At 41.0% G+C, this 18,960-nt stretch overlaps 1 protein-coding gene across 1 annotated transcript; it reads right to left on the minus strand.

Annotated features, from left to right (window-relative positions):
* Window positions 1-1,411: 1,411 nt before the first annotated feature.
* On the minus strand, window positions 1,412-6,778 carry LOC135701787 (uncharacterized). Its single transcript, XM_065222717.1, has one exon. It carries the CDS (start codon window positions 6,776-6,778, stop codon window positions 1,412-1,414), a length of 5,367 nt encoding a protein of 1,788 aa, XP_065078789.1.
* Between the last annotated feature and the right edge of the window lie 12,182 nt (window positions 6,779-18,960).

The raw sequence follows: 18,960 nt of genomic DNA on the forward strand, positions 1-18,960 counted from the left end.
CGGAACATGTCTGTGTGTGTGTGTGTGTGTGTACGTGTGTATGTGTGTATGTGTGTATGTGTGTGTGTATGTAACGAAATGAATGCGTTCACGTTTCTCAGCAACCGCTCAACCGATTTGGACAAACTCGGCGCCAAATGATAGGTCTTGGGGTCCCATTGAACGCTATTGAACGGTTTTGGAATCGGTGAACCGGTTCCGGAGATATGGCCGGAATAAGATCCGGTGAATATGGGCCTTCACGCAGGATTTAACGGAAAACGTATTAAAACCATCATGCGACACATCAAATTACTACAGAATTCAAAAATAAGATCAATGCAAGTCGTGTTAAGTGCAGGCCACATTGGACACACTTGGACATGTTCCGGGTACCCCGGGGAAGTTGCAGAGATACGTTTGACACCACCACGGTGAGCCAGACGACGGAAGGTGGTTATCTCGAAGAATTTGCGTTTGGTTCTGAATATGGCGATGAGTGTGCAAAATATTACGCAATTCCATCCTCCCTATTCGCACGCGCCCGAGGATCGGAGGCGAATGCCACTTCGACTTGTTTCGTCTACTTACTACTCTCTGACGACTGTGCTGGGGAAGTAGCATATGCATGTAGGTAATTGGTGGATTTGTTAGTTAATTCAACGTTTTTGAACAATGCTGGACATTTACCAGTTTTTCAATAGTTTCTTGTTGAAAATCAACATTCGGAAGCATTTTTCGATGCGTAGCCATATTTCTGATCGATTGGTGATAACATTATTGAAATTGGACCAGGAGCAGCTGAGTTATTAACGTTCAAAATCTTTCTTAATTTGTTACATGTTCCATTTTCGGTTTTCACAAAGTGTACCCCCATATAGAAATCAAAGACGTAGTCCTACGTCAAAAAACTTTATTTGTATTTAAACAAACAATTCCGTTTGAAATTATATTGCATTTTATTGTTTCGATAATACTTATTCAAATAAATTCAAAATAAGATTCTTTTTGTTTTAATAAGCAACTATTGTAAAAATAACAATATTCTTTTATTAAGCCAACAATATTAAATTGTAATTTAGCATTTATTTGTTGTGTCCGTTCTCCGGGCCATGAAAGCAAAAATAACTACCAACCACAAAAATGTAAACAATAACACAAAACTGTTCTCGTTTGATTCAGCTCTTTTCCGCGTTCGACTATAGACTATAGACTATAGAAATCTCCTTGTCTACAATACTCGGGAATTCGGGAGTGGAACTAGGGCTAATAAAAAGCACGTTTGTTTTTCTCGTTCACAACAACTCGACTCCTTTTATTCATTGTGCATTGGGCGATATCATATTTAGAGCAATGGGCGCTTCTGTGCAAATTATCGATTATTATTATCAACATCTTCCCCCCAGTTGGCACGCAGTGTCCAACCAAACCCCTAGATGGAGCTGTCTTCAATAGGCAAAACGGCGATCCTTCCAATCGCTCTCTTCACTTCGCCGTTTGCTGTCTGTATGCTGACTACTCGAACGATGTTGTCTGAGCCGGGGTGAGTCTGCACAATCCGACCCATTCGCCATTGCTGCGGTGCCATGTTCTCCTCTCGCAAGACCACCAGCATTCCCGGTTTGATGATCAACTTCTCCTTGTACCATTTACCTCTAGGCTGAAGTTCATTGAGGTATTCCGATGACCATCTCGCCCAAAACACCTGCTTCTGCCTTCGGAGATACTGCCAACGGGATAGCGACGAAACTCTAACTTCATCATAGCTCGGTTCAGGAGGCGCAGTGAGCTCGCGGCCCACCAAAAAGTGAGCTGGGGTCAATGCAGTCAAATCATTCGGATCGCTCGTCAACTGAGTCATCGGCCGCGAATTGAGTATGGCCTCAATCTGTACGACCACTGTTGTTAACTCTTCGTACGTCAACGATGTTTCGCATAGCACCTTCTTCAGTAATGATTTGGCTGCCTTCACTCCAGCCTCCCAGATCCCGCCGAAGTTCGGAGAGCGGGGCGGAATGAAAGACCACTGTATCTCTTTCACCTCACAGAATTGGTTGATTTTCATGGTAGTCTGCTGCGCTTTAAAAAGTTCGTACAGCTCTCCCAACTCGGACTTGGCTCCACGGAAATTTGTAGCGTTATCCGAATGAAGCTGCTCGGGTGTACCTCTCCTGCCGACAAACCGCTGCAAGACAGCCAGAAATGCTTCTGTTGTAAGGTCAGAGGCCACCTCCAAATGTACGGCTTTTGTGCACATACAAACGAAGAGCGCGACATATGCCTTCACGCGACTCTGGCGACGACCTTGCTTGATGTAAATGGGACCTGCATAATCAATTCCGGTTCTAGCAAATGCCGGAGCGGGCGTAACACGGTAATCCGGCAAGTTTCCCATGAACTGCTGAATTTCTGGAGGCTTCATCCTGAAACATCGCACACACCTCTTCACAACTTGACGCACAACGTTCTTACCTCTAATCGGCCAGTAACGGTGCCGAACGATGGCGAGCAGTCCTTGCTGTCCCACGTGCAAATGTTCCTTATGCAGCGACTCAATCAGTATTCTCGTGACATGATGACCGGATGGAAGCAGTAGCTGATGTTTTCGTTGAAACGGAACCTTTGCATGCTTCAGTCGACCACCAACTCTCAGCAAACCGTCGGTGTCAAGAAACGGTGCTAATTGTAGCAGCTTACTCTTCTTTGTCTTGTTATTCTGCAGCATGCTTAGTTCATCGGCAAACTCTTCCCGCTGTATCTTCCAGATGATCTTCGACGTAGCACTTCGCAGTTCAGACACCTTAAGAGGCCCAGTTGTTCGTTGGACCTTCTCCTTCATCCGGCAGTTGTTTGCGAATCGGTACAGGTAGGCAACAACTCTCTGCAGTTTTCTGAAGCTGCTGTACCTTGTTAGCAGCTCGTACGGTTCAGTGCAGACGACTACTTCGCAATAAATGGGACTCTTCAACTCCAGTTCCTCGTGGCTGAATGTGGGTGGTTCGGGAGGCACGTAACAATCTTCATTCCGCTGGAGCATCACAGGACCGTTCCACCAGAGGTTCGAATGCTGTAGATCCGATGGTGTAACTCCTCGGGAAGCCAAATCAGCGGGATTGTGGTTCGTGCTGACGTAGCGCCACTCGTACTCATGCGTCAATTGATTAATCTCTCGAACTCTGCTGCCTACGAAGACTTCCAGACTGGCATGCGACTTATTGAGCCAACACAAGACGATTTGGGAGTCACACCACAAAACTACCTTATCGACCTCCATATCGATAGCCTTCAACACACTCGTCACAAGCCGTGACAACAGGAGGGCGCCGCATAGCTCAGCTCTTGGTGCAGTATAGGGCCTTCTTGCTTTTTTGCTCCCAGGTTTAGTAGGCAGTGGGGTTACACGAGTCTTGCTGCTGAGTAGATGGATTTCAGAGGTACCGCCGCTTTTCAAGCTCCACAAGTACACACAAGCTCCATAAGCCTTCTTACTAGCATCCGAGAACCCGTGCACCTCGAACGATTCGGCATCAGCTGCTACTATTCTGCGTGGGACTCTGATCTCGTTGATTTGCTGCAGTTGATCCTTGAACCGCCTCCATGCTGCCTCTAGCTCAGTAGGAAGGGGATCATCCCAATTCAACTCCAACGACCACAGCTGCTGAATGAAAAGCTTCGCTAATACCGTGACCGGCTCCAGTAGACCAAGGGGGTCAAATATCTTCGCAGTATCTGACAGTACGATCCGCTTCGTGTAGTTTTCTGGAGATTCACTGTTGCTCTGCATCCGAAAGAGGAACACGTCAGCCGACGGATCCCACAGGAGTCCCAGGGTCTTTATTACATCGTTGAACTCTTGGTCTTCAATTCTTACTTGCTGCTCCCTGTGCTTCTCCGGAATACGTTGCAGCAGTTCAGGAGCATTTGCGCACCACTTGTGGAGCTCAAAGCCTCCCCGTTGCAGTAGTGCAATGAGCTGCGACTGGCACTCCAATGCTTCTTCAAGACTGTCTGCTCCGGTTATTACGTCGTCCATATAAAAATCCTTTTTCGCCACTCGGGCTCCAAGCGGGAACTCCTCTTCTTCGTCTATGGCGAGCTGCCTCAGGCAAGCGGTCGCACAGAACGGTGCACATGACGTGCCGTATGTCACGGTCTTCAACTCGAAAACATCCAGCTTTGCCTGTGGATCTTCTCGATACAACACCTTCAAATAGCACGTATCTCTATCATCCATCCGCACCTGCCGAAACATCTTGATCACGTCCGCAGAGAACAGAAACTTGTACTTCCGGGAACGTAGCACTATCGCTGCTATGGTATCTTGAATCGCAGGCCCGATCATCAGCACGTCGTTCAAAGAGACGTTGGTATCCGATCGTGCCGACGCATCGAAGACTACACGCAATTTGGTTGTCGAACTCGAGGGCTTCACGATAGCATGATGTGGTATGTAGAATCCAGTGCTACCGATGTCTTCGACTTTGACGCAGTGTCCCAAACTTATATACTCGCGTATAAAGGCGGAATACTGCTGCTTGAGGTCGGCGTTCAAGTTCAGCTTCTTCTCTAACTGATAGAACCGCCTTTCCGCCATGGCACGTGATTCTCCAAGCTGATCCAAGTTGTCCCGAAAAGGTAGTCGCACTACGAAACGGCCTTCTTCACGTCGGTGGGTCTTGGCGAAATGCTCCAAACATTGCTGATCTTCCATGTTGCCTTGCGCTGATTCCATGACTTCCTCCTGATCCCAAAATCGCTGCACCAACTTTTCCAGGTTCGACTCCGATGATTCCAGGCGAGCTATATTGGATACCGCTACTGTACGCTGAATGCTCGTAAATGCACCGCTCACGATCCATCCTAGCTTGGTGTTCCACAGCACAGCTTGACAATCCTTGACCTTCAGACGCTCCGTCAGCAGCAGCTCGAAAAACAGTTCAGCTCCTATGAGCATATCCACCCTTGCTGGAACGTTGAATCTTGGATCTGCGAGACACACTTCCGAAGAAATATGCCACTGGGAAACGTCAAACTTCCGAGAGGGTAGGCAACCAGTAACTTGTTTAACCACCAGAAATTCGAGAGCCCAGGATGAATCCTGCTGCATTGACTTCACTCGTGCAACAGCTTGGTGCGTTACAACACGCTTATCTCCACTTATTCCAATTACAGGAGCTCGAACTCGTTCACGCTGCAGTCGTAGTTGACGGACGATGCTCTCGGTGAGAAAATTGGACTGAGAGCCGGAGTCCAACAATGCACGGCACAGATGATACGATCCACTGGAATCTTGTAGCTCTACAATCGCTGTTGAAAGCAGCACTTGCTTCTCACAGACTCTTTGCGACGACATCACTGTGCTGACGTTGGAACTAACAGGACTCGACGTGACACTGCGTTCTGACTGTGGAGCCTCTTTCTGGTCAACCGCCGTTCTAATAGGAACCGGTTGCTCCGACGAAACATCCTCAAAATGCAATAGAGTGTGATGTCTCTTTCCGCATCCACTAACTGTGCAGGCTCGTGATTTGCATTGTCCAACTCGATGGCCACGTTTCAGGCAATTGAAACACAAATGCCGCTCCTTTACCTTCGTCATCCTATCGGACATTGACATCTGCTTCAACACTTCGCACTTGATCGCAATATGGGAACCGTCGCAAATGGAACACTCATCATCAGCAGCTTGATGAACTGCATGAACCTTCTGCATGGGTTTCGCTACCGGTACCAGAGACCTCGGCTTACTCGATTCCAGCATCTTGCACTTAAATTTCGTCTCACAACGCTCAAGGACGAAGCTACGATTTTGTAGGAACTCAAGGGTCTCCTTATATTTCGGAAGCTCCTTCGGTTTCACGCTGTTCTCCCACAAGGCCACGGTCGCATTGTCGAGTTTGGAGGTTAGGAGTGAAATCACAAGTTGTTCTGACATTCCTTCCATCGGTAGAGCATGAAATTTCAGTGCCTCTACGTTCCGATTGCAATCGTCGACCAGCTGCCGTAGTTCGACAGAACTTTCCCTCGACATCTTCCGCAAATTCAGCAATCCTCCAACATGCACGTCGATAATGGTCCTTTTATTTTCAAAGCGCTCCTCAAGAACATTCCAGGCAATCTGAAAGTTGTTCTCGTTGACGATCTGGTCACTCAATACGCTCTCTGCCTTCCCTTTCAGGCACTGCTGCAGATAGTGCAGCTTTGTAGCATCCGAGAGTAGAGGATGCTTTTGCATGAGATCCTCAAACAGCTGTTTGAAGCGGTACCACTTCTCGTACGCTCCGTCGAAAACCGGTAGGGGCACGTTTGGCAATCCGGGTACATGGTTCACAACGTTTGGTTGCTGATAAGGTTGGACGATTTCTGCTACTGCCTGCTTAGTGGGATCGTTCTGCTTCCGTAGGCCTTCGATTGCCTGGCAAAGTTCAACTCGTAGCTCCTCGTAGCCGATTTCAAAATCGATGAAATACTCCTCTTGCTGCAATCGTTGGTCGGGAAACTCCAAGTACACCTCGTTCTGGATGGTGTTATATTCGTCATAGCACGAATCCACACGTCGCAAATACGTTTCCAAATGGTAAACACTGTTGTTCGCAGCCTGGCCCAACATATCCTTTACACGCTGGAGCTTCGCAACCACGGCGTCCCGTCTAGCCATCAGAGCTTGTATCTTCATTTCCGCCACCGATTGCTGCCGACGTTGCTCTTGTTTCTTCTTCTGCTCGTCCACCGGGGAATGTAGAACACCTCCTCTACCTCTTCCCACCGGTGTATACAAAAATTCATTTTCTTCGGTCATCTCAGCTCACTTTGTTTACACTTTTTCTTCTCACTTCGACCGCGCTTCGAGCGGTGCAAGCTTCTCACTTCTCACTCTGTTCGACCGGCTTCCAGTCCGACCGGTGCCTTTCTCTCACTAATGTTCGACCAGTCCCACGGAGGGTGGTGCTTTTTCACTCACACAAAATGTCCGACCGGCTTTCACGGAAGTCGGTGCTTCTTCTCACTCTGCCACAGACCGGACTTCCGCGAAAGTCGATGCGTTCCACACTCGTTGTGGAAGCGAACGAATTGAGGTTAGGAACCTCAAACACAATGAAAATCGCGTCCGGATGCAGCTCTTTGCCATGCGCGAACACGAAATCGCATTTCCCGCAGGATCAATACGATCTTCTCAACTTTTTCCGGCCACTACGCGCGGAGAACACTCCCGGGGGTAATCCGGTTCGAAATTAGGACCAAAAATGTCTACAATACTCGGGAATTCGGGAGTGGAACTAGGGCTAATAAAAAGCACGTTTGTTTTTCTCGTTCACAACAACTCGACTCCTTTTATTCATTGTGCATTGGGCGATATCATATTTAGAGCAATGGGCGCTTCTGCGCAAATTATCGATTATTATTATCAACACTCCTTATACCTTTTGGCAAATTCCTATTGCTGATTATTCAAAAAATGTATAAGTCAACTAATAAGCAGACGCCTTGCAAAAAGTTAACGAAGATCATGTGTCAAATTAAATGTATAAGCGGTCACACATACCTTTTATCCATTCTTATAGGACCTATGTGGTTTATCTTGAATGTATAAGGCTGATGTTTTGGCAAAAATGGATAAGTGAAACACATGAATAAAATAACTGTTTTTCGTTTCGTGTAGAATTTCGTATTTTGAGACTTGGAACAAATGTTCAACAAAATAATTAATGATTTCAGACAAAAGTCATTGCAATCCTTAATGGCAACAACTAATTCCCTTGATAATTAAACAAGATTTAGTTTTTAGTTTTAAGATGCTAATTGTTATACTGACATACATTTGGAGGTTTAAAAAACCTGTTTAAAATACTGAATTGCCAACGCAGGAACAATGTAAAAACACTTAGATTAATATCATAACAATTAAGGCTGGTAAGTTACTGTAGGTTAAAATGAAATGTAATTAATTTTGAATTTGGGACAAATCAAGAGAGCTCCATCGTATGTAGAGATTTCTAAAAGCGTAGGTCACTCAGCGCAGTATATACATAAACTTTGAGACATTTCTCGAGCCGAATAAGTGAATGTGGCTCACTCTCTGTGCAAGATTCGTTTTCACTGTGCTTTGGGCTTTTCCCCGCTGCACTGAAAACTAAACTAACACAGTAAGTCGCTTTTACTCAGTTATAAGTTACTTTTACTCCATCGTATGTAGAAATTTATTAAAACGTAGATCTTAACACAGCGCATGATAGGTACGCTTGTAGAAATTTTCCATACGAATAAGTGAAAGTGGCTCACTCTCTGAGTTAGATTCGCTCGCAGTGTGCCTTTTGGCTTTTCCCCGCTACACTGAAAACGAAACTACCTCAGTAAGTGAGTCCCTTTAACTCAGTTATTTTTACTCCATTCTATATTCCATGCACGCAAGCACGCTAAGATGCACAAAAGAAGAAGAATACCTACATATCGGTAAAAATACCGATAATCGAAGAAAGTGAACATACCTTGATATATTACCAAAAATTAACGTCCTAAAATGTCCTACTTTATAGTAAAATATAGTTTATTGAACGAAAAGAGAAACGATTTTTATACCGACAATATCAGGTAATCGTAGCTTAAAGTGTAGATTACCAGTAACCTTCGCTTTTAGAAATTTCACCATACTAATAGTGAGAGTGGCTCACTCTTTGAGCAAGATTTGTTTTCACTGAGCTTTGAGATTTTCCCCGCTGAAAACGGAACCAACTCTGAGAGTGAGTGGAGATATTTCTAAAATCATAGATCACTCAGCGCACGAGTAACCTACGCTTTTAGATATTTCGCCTAATGATAATATTCGATTTGAGTGAGTAACAACTGAGTAACAGTAACTCACTATCTGAGTTAATTTTATTTTCAGTGTGTTTAATATTCGTAGAATTTACAACTAGATGTCACTATAGCTGGTTTTAAATTTCGCCCGTGCACGTAACTTACACACTCACAAGGGACAGCAATGGGGTTGCAATGGTGACATGGTCTCATATAATAAATTTTAAGTGGACCCTACACGATTCCTTTTATTGACAATAATCGTATGGTCAATACATTCTATATTGACGTCAATACATCAAGATTGACAATATTTCTGAATTCACATCATCAATATTATTGTCAATAATTCCCCTTCGCGTCAATATATTGATGCGTGTGGGGATTGCTTTATATGTTAACTGCAGCAGGAACTTTGTTTAGGAATAGGAATTTGACGCGCTTGACATAGATGGCCCACATAGACTCACGAAGAGCTACTGATTCCGATCAATAGCGGTGCGGCTTCTTCCTCCCCTGAATTGAAGAAAAACCCGTGAATTGAGGGAAAAGTACTCAATTTAGAAATTTCTCCTGTTAATAGTTAAAACTTACTGTCTGCTGCGATTTCAGTGTTATCTTTCGCTTTTAGATATTTAGATATGAGTGGGTAGTGGGCTTTGTAAAATTCGATTCCAGTGAGTAACAGTTACTCAAACTGAGTAAAAGCAATGCACTCTCTGAGTTAGTTTCATTTTCAGTGTATTTGAACTCTAGAATTTACAACAAGATGTCGCTACAACTGGTTCTACATTTCGCCCGTGCACGGACGCTATTTCAAAACTCCTCAAATTTGGGTAGAATCCACCCAGATCTGTTAGGAGTGACAAGTTGGCAAATGGACAACATCGACATGAATCCGATCAACTTTGTTCATTTGTCAACTTGTCACTCCCAACATAGTTTACCAATTTTTGGGTAGGTTTAGTTTTGATCGATCTGGGTGGACTCTACCCAAATTTGGGAAAATTTTTAAATAGTGTGTATGTAACTCAAAGACTGATGTTTTTTTGCATTCAAATTACTCACTTTCGTTAAAAAAGCTGTGGGCTGTGGATATTCAGTTGACACAGTCTATGAGTTACTTTGATTGTCAATGCTTCATGCCAATGGAGAAATTTTTGACGTAGGACTACGTCTTTGATTTCTATATGGGGGTACACTTTGTGAAAACCGAAAATGGAACATGTAACAAATTAAGAAATATTTTGAACGTTAATAACTCAGCTACCCCTGGTCCAATTTCAATAATTTTATCACCAATCGATCAGAAATATGGCTACGCATTGATAACAATGCTTCCGAATGTTGATTTTCAACAAGAAACTATTGAAAAACTGGTAGATGTTCAGCATTGTCCAAAAGCGTCGAATTAACTAACAAATCCACCAATTACCTACATGCATATGCTGCTTCCCCAGCACAGTCGTCAGAGAGTAGTAAGTAGACGAAACAAGTCGAAGTGGCATTCGCCTCCGATCCTCGGGCGCGTGCGAATAGGAAGGATGGAATTGCGTAATATTTTACACACTCATCGCCATGTTCAGAACCAAACGCAAATTCTTCGAGGTAACCGCCATCGGTCATCTGGCTCGCCGTGGCGGTGCCTGACGTATCTCCGGTTTGATTTACGAGGTGTGCTGAAGGTGTTCCTGAAAAATAAGATCTGTGATGCTGTCATTTTCGCATGGATGTCATTTTCGTTTTTGAAGTGGCAGAGACGCACTCTGTTTGGTTTCAGAGGTTAAATCATCACCAACATTGGAAACAAAACGGCTCTTTTCAGGGCCACCAACCTTATTACAGTAAAGAGTAGGAATAGAATTCATCTGCCTGTTTGTCCATATTCAGAACCACCGACCACACAAAATGCTCATGTGATCAAACTGGAAGCAGGGATACAAATTGTTTTGATCAACCTTGATCAACTTTGAATCGCCACGGCCGGATATTTTCGATGGAAGAAGCAACAATCTAGCATCTAATTCGACGAAGACGGCAGGAAACATTTCTGGATCAACAATAGAATAGGGCCCATCAGCATTTGTAAACAAACCGTTCCAAAGCCTCACAAATCGAAGGCCGCTCACACAAACCAACACCAACATCTTGTAGGTAGAAGTTTCCCCTATCCGATGATGGTGTTGGTTTATGTGGGTGGCCTTCGCTTTGTGAGTAAAGGGTTTTGGAACGGTTTGTTTACAAATGCTGATGGGCTCTTTTCTATTGTTGATCCAGATTTGTGAAGCCGAGTTATTTACGAAAGAGAGTGTCGATGAAGAGAATCGATCAATGTAGATAGGACCTATTGAAAAGTGACACGAGATTTGTTTTCCGTACTGAGCTCCAATGCTACCGACGCCAGGGAGGCAGCTCCCAGAGATGTTATGCCTTAGAACATGCCGATGGCGCCGACTGAGATTGGACCCAGGCCTGCTGGGGTGAGAGGTAATCACGCTAACCACCGGCGCCGATATCTATCACGGCGAATGAGAACGACCCAAATTTGAGTTTAGTTATCTCAGAAACAAGAAATAAAGTGCAGGAGCTCAGCGATGAGTAAATATTCCTCATGTTTTCCCAGGTTTTTCCAGAATTTTCCAGGGAAAAATTCCCGAATTTGAGAAAAGTAAAGATTGGATTCACTCAGTCTATTGGTACTACTCCGAGACTGAATAAAATTTTCGTCAATTTCCTCATTTTCTGACAGATTTTTTAGGTTTTCCACAGGAAATCATGAGACAAATTTACTCATCGCTGAGTTCCTACACTTTTGGCGATTATGAGTGAACTAAACTCAAATTTGGGGCGTTCTCATTCGCCGTGTACGCAAAAAGAAAATAGCCAGTGTCGCTACTTGATAGCAAACTACTCATAATGGGAGGAGTCTTTGTAGCTTTTATACCACTTGGTTGCACATCATTCTGCTTTAACCTAAAAAGATATAAAGCAGCGCTGCTGTCTGGTATCAGCTCATTTTTGCTTCGGACGGCGTGGTGAGCAATAGTAGCAGTAGGTCGTGGCAAAGGAGGTGCCAATCGTCATCGCAAATTCTTCGAGATAACCACCATCCGTCGTCTGGCTCGCCGTCGCAGTGTCTGACGTATCTCTGGTCTGATCTACGAGGTGTGCTGAAGGTGTTCGTGGAAAATGAGGTCCGTGATGCTGTCACCTACACTAAACACGCCAAGCGTAAGTGGCCATGGATGTCCTCTTCATTAAAACGGTTCTTTTCAGGGCCATCAAGCTTACATCAGTAAAGAGTTGGAATAGAATTTATCAATGCTTGTTTGTCCATATTCAGAACCACAAGCCCCCAACGACCACACAAACTTGGAAGCAGGGGTGCAAGTGATTTTGATTGATTCAGGGTGGCCAGCAAACCGGGAAATCCGGGAATACCGGGAAATATCCGGGAATTTGGAAAGTAACCGGGAAAAACCCGTGAATTCTGCAAGAGAACCGGGAAAATAAATTAACCATATCATAGGAACAAATTTTTACATCAGAATTTCAGAATAAACCATTAAAACAGAGTGATCCTTTAGCAAATGAATGTCTTGCTCTATTTGTTGCATAATTTTCTTCAGTATACCGTCTTATTGTTTTTAGAATTTAATCACTCAGCAATATTGCAAATTGATTTTTGTCGTTTCAATTTCAGATCTAAAGTGTATGGTCCTCTAAAGAAAATATTGAAGATGCTGGAGTTTGGAAACAAATATTTGTAAAAACCGAAACTGAATTATTCTTTTCCGGGGTTTTAATTTTTCGTTGTTCAAAATTCTCATGATGAATTCCAGAATTAACTTGGAATTCTGCTCTGAATTATCTTGAAATTGTTCTGAAATAAACCAGAAAACACTCCGCGTAATAATTACCGTTGAATTCTTTTAGGAATTTTCTTCCAACCCCTTCTAAGAATTTATTGGAATCCTTCATATAATTTCCGTTCCCGCCTATCCGGAGACTTTGATTCCTTTAAAAATCTTTTCAAACATTTCTTTTAACTCTATTCAAAACAAAAGAAATCTTTCGAAAATTAATTTATAAACCCCTTGGAGTATTTTAAAGAATTTCTTTCTAATTATCAGCAAATTTTTTGGAATCAATTTTGTTTGGGTTATGTGATGAATCATTCGCACTAGGGTTGAAATTATTGCCAGAACATTTTAAGAACTCTGTTTCTTGTTGAATTCCGATCATAATTCTCTTGGAATTCTTCTTAAAATTCATCTGTCATGTTCCTCACGATGCCCATACAAATCTCATCAGAACCACGTAGGAATTTTCTGCAATGTTTTATTTTTATTTTCACAATTCTTTTTTAATCTACTAAAATTACCTAACAGTTTAATTTAGAACTTGCATTCTTCTCCAAAGAAATCCTTCCAAATTCATCTAACAATTTCTATGGATTTCATGTAAGAATAATTCTGGAAATCTGCTCTTCTCCTTTGAAAACTGTGTGGGAATCCTTCTCAATATTTGTTTTAATAAACACTTTGAATTCTTTTAAATTTTACTAAAAATTCCAGGGTTTGTCCGCCAGATTCTACAGATTGCTATGTAATTTGTTATTACCCTTAAAATGCTTCCAAGTCTCAGAGCGTGACAATTATGACTCCACGACTCATAAGTATGATGTTTTTTTTTTATAAATCTGTGATCTTGAAAAAAATTCAAAATTTCACATTTTAATTATTGTTTCTCCAAATCTTGCATCACGAAGCATGTTATTAATCACAAATTTTGAAGAAAAGTTCTAGTTTCAGACTCTACACAAATTTCAAAGCTCCAGAATCTTGGGAATCTTCTTAAATCACATTTTTTTTATCCTATCAGTAAATTTTGTTTTTTTTTTGTTGCATATTAACAACCGGGAATTTTTAAGATTTGAACCGGGAAAACCGGGAAAAAACCGGGATTTTCAAAATGAAAATTCACTGGCCACCCTGATTGATTCTCGTAATCAACTTTCTTTTTGAAAAAGATTACTACAAATTTGGATCGCCTACAATTCAAAACCGGAAAGAGTTGAGATAATAGATATTAAATATGTGTGTATGTGTATGTGGAATAAATGTGAAGAGCATTAAGTTCTTTTAATTGATCAAATTTGATCAATTAAAAGAACTTAATGCTCTTCACATTTATTCCGTCCACTAGCGGTCCTACGTCAAGCTTCCGTTTGTGCCCCTAGGCACAGACCCTTCTACTTTTTAAAAGCGTAGGTCACTCAGCGTAGTACATACCCTTATAAAATTTGTATGATTGTTTTGCTCAATGACGTGTTCAGGGTATCATCCAAACTATTTGTGGAATAGTTCTATCATTTGGGTTGGAATTTTTTTTATTAGGGTACGCTTTTAGAAATTTCTCCAACGAATCTAAGAGGAAGAGGTGACAGTTGGCTTCTTCCTCTTTTATTTATATCTCTATCTCTATCTTTATCTATCTCTATCTCTATCTTACGCACATGAAATCGGCAAATCAGGAGCTGGTTCACGTTTGACAGAATAGTGGTTCATTTTCGCCCCCGTATTGTCACCTCTTCTCTTAGCAACGAATAAGTGAAAGTGGCTCACTCTCTGAGCGAAAATTGTTTTTGGGCTTTTCCCCGCTACACTGAAAACTAAACTATCTCTGAGAGTGAGTTACCCAGTTTTAAGTCACTTTTACTCAATTGTATGGAGATATTTCTAAAATAATAGGTCACTCAGCGCACGAGTAACCTACACTCAAAAATAAATTAAATCAAAAAAGGTTAAAAAGTACGCCAATTTCCGCTTCACCTTATTGAGTCCGAGCGAAGACAACAAAACCCGAAAAAAAATATAATTATAATAAAACAACGTAAGAACAATGATTTTGACGTAGGACTATGTCTTTAATTTCTATACTGGGGGTCACATTGTAACGAAATATTCCAAACACGGACGCAACGATAGAGCACAAATCGAACAGACGACACTTCATGCATGCTCACATGAGCGAGCTCAATGCTCGATTGATCGACCAATGAAAGGAAGCGAGGAGAAAAGCAGCGATGATAAAAACGCTTGTCAAATCGTGTTCTTCGTCATTTGCTTTCGAGCAACGGACGGATAAGCGTCGGACACGACATGTGAGTGGAACAGCACGCATCGCACCAATACAATACACCCACATCGACCGGAGAAAAGGCTTCCCGCAATAGGAAGCATGACTAGGCCGCCGTCATCTGGTTGGCATTGACTTGCACTGGTGTGGCCACCATTTGAAAAACAACTGGCCCTTTTCAGGGCCACCAATTCAAAAACGGAAAGAGCTAAGAACTAAATGAACAACATATTTGTTCCATCCACTAGCGGTCCTACGTCAAGCTTCCGTTCGTACCCTCCCTGTTCTACTTTTTAATGTTGAATTTCCAGTACATTATAATTTATTGTTACATTATTGTACGGGAGAACACATAAATTTCGAATTTTAAATATGCTGAAACAATGAAAAAGTCACTTTTTTATTATTAAGATGTTTGTGTATTTGCTCATTTTTCTATGCGTTGCTTCCACCTTCTCTCAAGCGCATCGCTACTGTATCTGTCGCTTGGATTCTGGAAAAGTTGCCAGTCTTCTTGATATGATGTCTTCGGTCCGAGGCAGACAGTAGTCATGCATGATTAAATTCTAAATAATCACTTGTGATAAAATTCTTTTAAAATATTAATATAAAATCAAAAATGATTAAAATGTAATCAAAAATAAAAATAAATAGAATCATCAATGATTAAAACAACCACAATCACAAACGAATACACAAAATTAATATAAACACATTTCTTGGTGTACAAAATAAAACACCAAGAAAATCATTTCGTCTCAACTTCTTTCCTAGCGAACGTAAAACCACCGACAAACCAACATGACACTTAATTCTGACTTATGCCCGAAAATCGTAAACGGTCGATTTAAATGTGCAGTGATCCGAACTGTCAAAACCATAGGATTTTTTTATCTAGATAAAAATAATTTATCAGACACGAAAGAATTCATAACTTTTGCATACGGGCTCATGGCTTAGCTAAATATTTCCCGCGAACCCGGAGACAGATGTTATTAGTGTGCTTTGGTCAGAAATTTTATTGTTTTTGCTATGGTCATTCATGTCGGTTTGTCGGTGGTAAAACAATCATTGAACAAGACTTGCTAGATGTATTACCTCTATCAGTGAATATAAGTTTATTAAAACCGAGATTAAAACATGCAAATACGAAGATTAAAACAATAACTTAGATGAGTGGATGTTTTTAATGGTGAATAAGTATCAAAAACTGAATAAATAAAACTAAAAAGACGTTTTTTGGAACTTAAACCACAGACAAACAGACGTAACTCTTTGAAAAAGTTTTTCTTGAAAACATAGTATTTTAAAAACATAAGACCTCAGAAACGACATCTCTCGGGCTTCTCGCGGAAAAAAATCTTGTTCGCTAACTCGCAAACAATATTGCATAAAAGTTCTATAGAATGTATAGAAACGTCAAAGTTATCCGATGCCAGCGCTGCGGCGAGTAGTTCGCGGAACTGATAATATTCAAATCAACCGTTAAATGCATGAACGAAGATACACAATGAAGTGTTACGTCTGTTTGTCTGTGGTATAACAATTGGGTTCTTTAAGGGTATTGAGGTAAATGCATATTCGTAATCTGCATTAAAAATGGAACCCAAACTCAAAATTTCATCAATTTTGGTACACTGGCACTATTTTAAATAATTACGATTGCATTTGCAAAAATCACCTTATTAGCGCCCCTCGGTGTCACTTTGTATGGGAGCGAGCTGTCAGTTTGTTAGTTTAGTGTCAAACAGTGAAATTATTATTTTGCTTTAAATCTTGATTTAAAAATCGAGATGAAAGTGTGTGGGTTCGAAAAAAATATCGCTGTGCTCAGAAAACGAAGCTCTTTCAGATGATATATAAAAACCGATATATTTTTCAAAATTAAAGAACCCAATTGTCATCTTAAAGCTAAAACAAAACTAAAACTAAATATTATCTAAATATAAAGGGAATTAATCGTTGCAACTGATTGACTTGAAAAATATGCCTGAAAAATATGTATAAACGAATTATTCGGTTCCTCGTTGGTGACCTATGAGATTCAGTGATTCGAGTGATGGTTAGTTGCCTCTTAATTTTTAATCATTCGATATGACTAAACAGGGTTTAATGTCTAATTGATTATGAGACTAGTTTAATTTATAAGTGTACGCTTTTAGAAGTTGCTCCCTATGAATGAGTAAACATTACTGTCACGCTAAGTAATAACGAATGAGTAACAGTTACTCACAACTGAGTAAAAGTAACTATCTCTCTGAGTTTATTTCATTTTCAATGCGTTCATACTATTGAATTTACCACAAGATGTCGCTATAACTGGTTCTACATTTCGCCCGTGCATTCATTCAACTTACACACTGAATTATTTCGCTTACAAATTTTACTCTCTTCCGTAAAAAAAAGGTGTCAGATTTGGGCTGTGAAAAGATATTCAGTTGACGCAGGCTATGTGTTACTTTGATTGTCCACACGCTAAGATCAGTTTACCCAGACGGTACAAAGAGATTACCGAGATTGACCGTAAATTGCACAAACTCACATATGGGTAATTTTTTTAACCTAAATATGGGTTCTTATGATCCATAAATGATTTATTTTTATGCAAATTTGACTTAAATTTACCCATATTTGGGTTAAAAAATTTACCCATATCTGAGTTTGTGCAGTTTACGCCTGATTTGCGTAAAGTAAACCTACATTTGGGTTATCTGATCTTAGCGTGCATGCAATCTTTTCACGGCCGTTCAATCTCATCTTCTCAGAGAGCTAGTCGAGTAACACACACGGTAATAGTAAAAATACTCTTTTATGACTATAAAGAACGCATTTTTTAAAGAAAACGGGACCACCCATATATTAACCACAGACAAACAGACGTAACACTTCATTGTGTATCTTCGTTCACGTAATTTAAGGGATGATTTGAATGTTATCAGTTCCGCGAACTACTCGCCGCAGCGCTGGCATCGGATCACTTTGACGTTTCTATACATTCTATAGAACTTTTATGCAATATTGTTTGCGAGTTAGCGAGCAAGCTTGTTTTCCGCGAGAAGCCAGAGAGATGTCGTTACTGAGGACCTATGTTTTGAGATACTATGTTTTCAAGAAAAACTTTTTCAAAGAGTTACGTCTGTTTGTCTGTGTATTAACTAAAATTTTACAAAAAAAAATCCATAAATTTTTGCATTTATGAGTTACAGATACTCATAAAAGGTGTAAAAAATACACACATATAAGGTGTAGTCCCGTTGTAGCCGAATATGCATACTTTATAGTCAAAATTGAGTCCTTTATTGGCAAATCAAAGTTGGTACTCGTGGAGAATAGAAGAACTATGAGAGTGATGATGGTTTCAAAATTTTACACCGTGAGGTATACGAGTGCAATCTTAAAATGCTTTTATTTTGCAAATGGAGCATTTTATTTAAATCTGGCTGGTGCTATGTTAGTAGAAAACTTAAGGACTACTCAATAGACAAATAATATAGAAAAATTAATTTCTTTTCAGATTTTTAGGTGTACACATAGAATTGAGCTTTTCTACCACTGTAGCAGCAACCAGATGTAAATAAAATGTTCCATTTGCAAAATAAAAGCATTTTAAGATTGCACTCGTATACTTCCCCGCGGAAAATTTTGAAACCCTCATCACTTTTATAGTTCTTCTATTCTCCACGAGCGCCAACTTTGATTTGCCAATAGTCATTGTTGCGATTTTGCGGTTTCCGTAAAGAAAATTTTCTTTCATCTGAGTAGAAGCTACTCTATTTCTGGGGAAGTTTAACGACCGTATTCATCGCAAAATGACTGCTGCCACCTTGCGTTCACTTGCGGAACCTTACTCAAAGATCAACGTACCTCCAGCGGACACAGCATTAACTAACGCGATTGTAAACATAAACAAATGACGCCACAGCGGTACATATTTCAAAACAGTTTTCTTCAATGAAAAACACTCTTCATGGTTAGGAAAATGAGTCGGAACAGCGGATTATTTCGGGACATGAGTGATTGATTGTCGATATCCATAAAAAATCA

The sequence above is a fragment of the Ochlerotatus camptorhynchus genome, unplaced genomic scaffold (genome assembly GCF_037179485.1).
Source record: "Ochlerotatus camptorhynchus isolate MF236.1 unplaced genomic scaffold, CSIRO-AGI_Acam_v1.1 ptg000176l, whole genome shotgun sequence".
Lineage (NCBI taxonomy): Eukaryota > Metazoa > Arthropoda > Insecta > Diptera > Culicidae > Ochlerotatus > Ochlerotatus camptorhynchus.

What these genes read in the sequence shown, in the direction of transcription:
- LOC135701787 (XM_065222717.1), bottom strand. Translation starts at nt 6,778, where the DNA reads ATGACCGAAGAAAATGAATTTTTGTATACACCGGTGGGAAGAGGTAGA.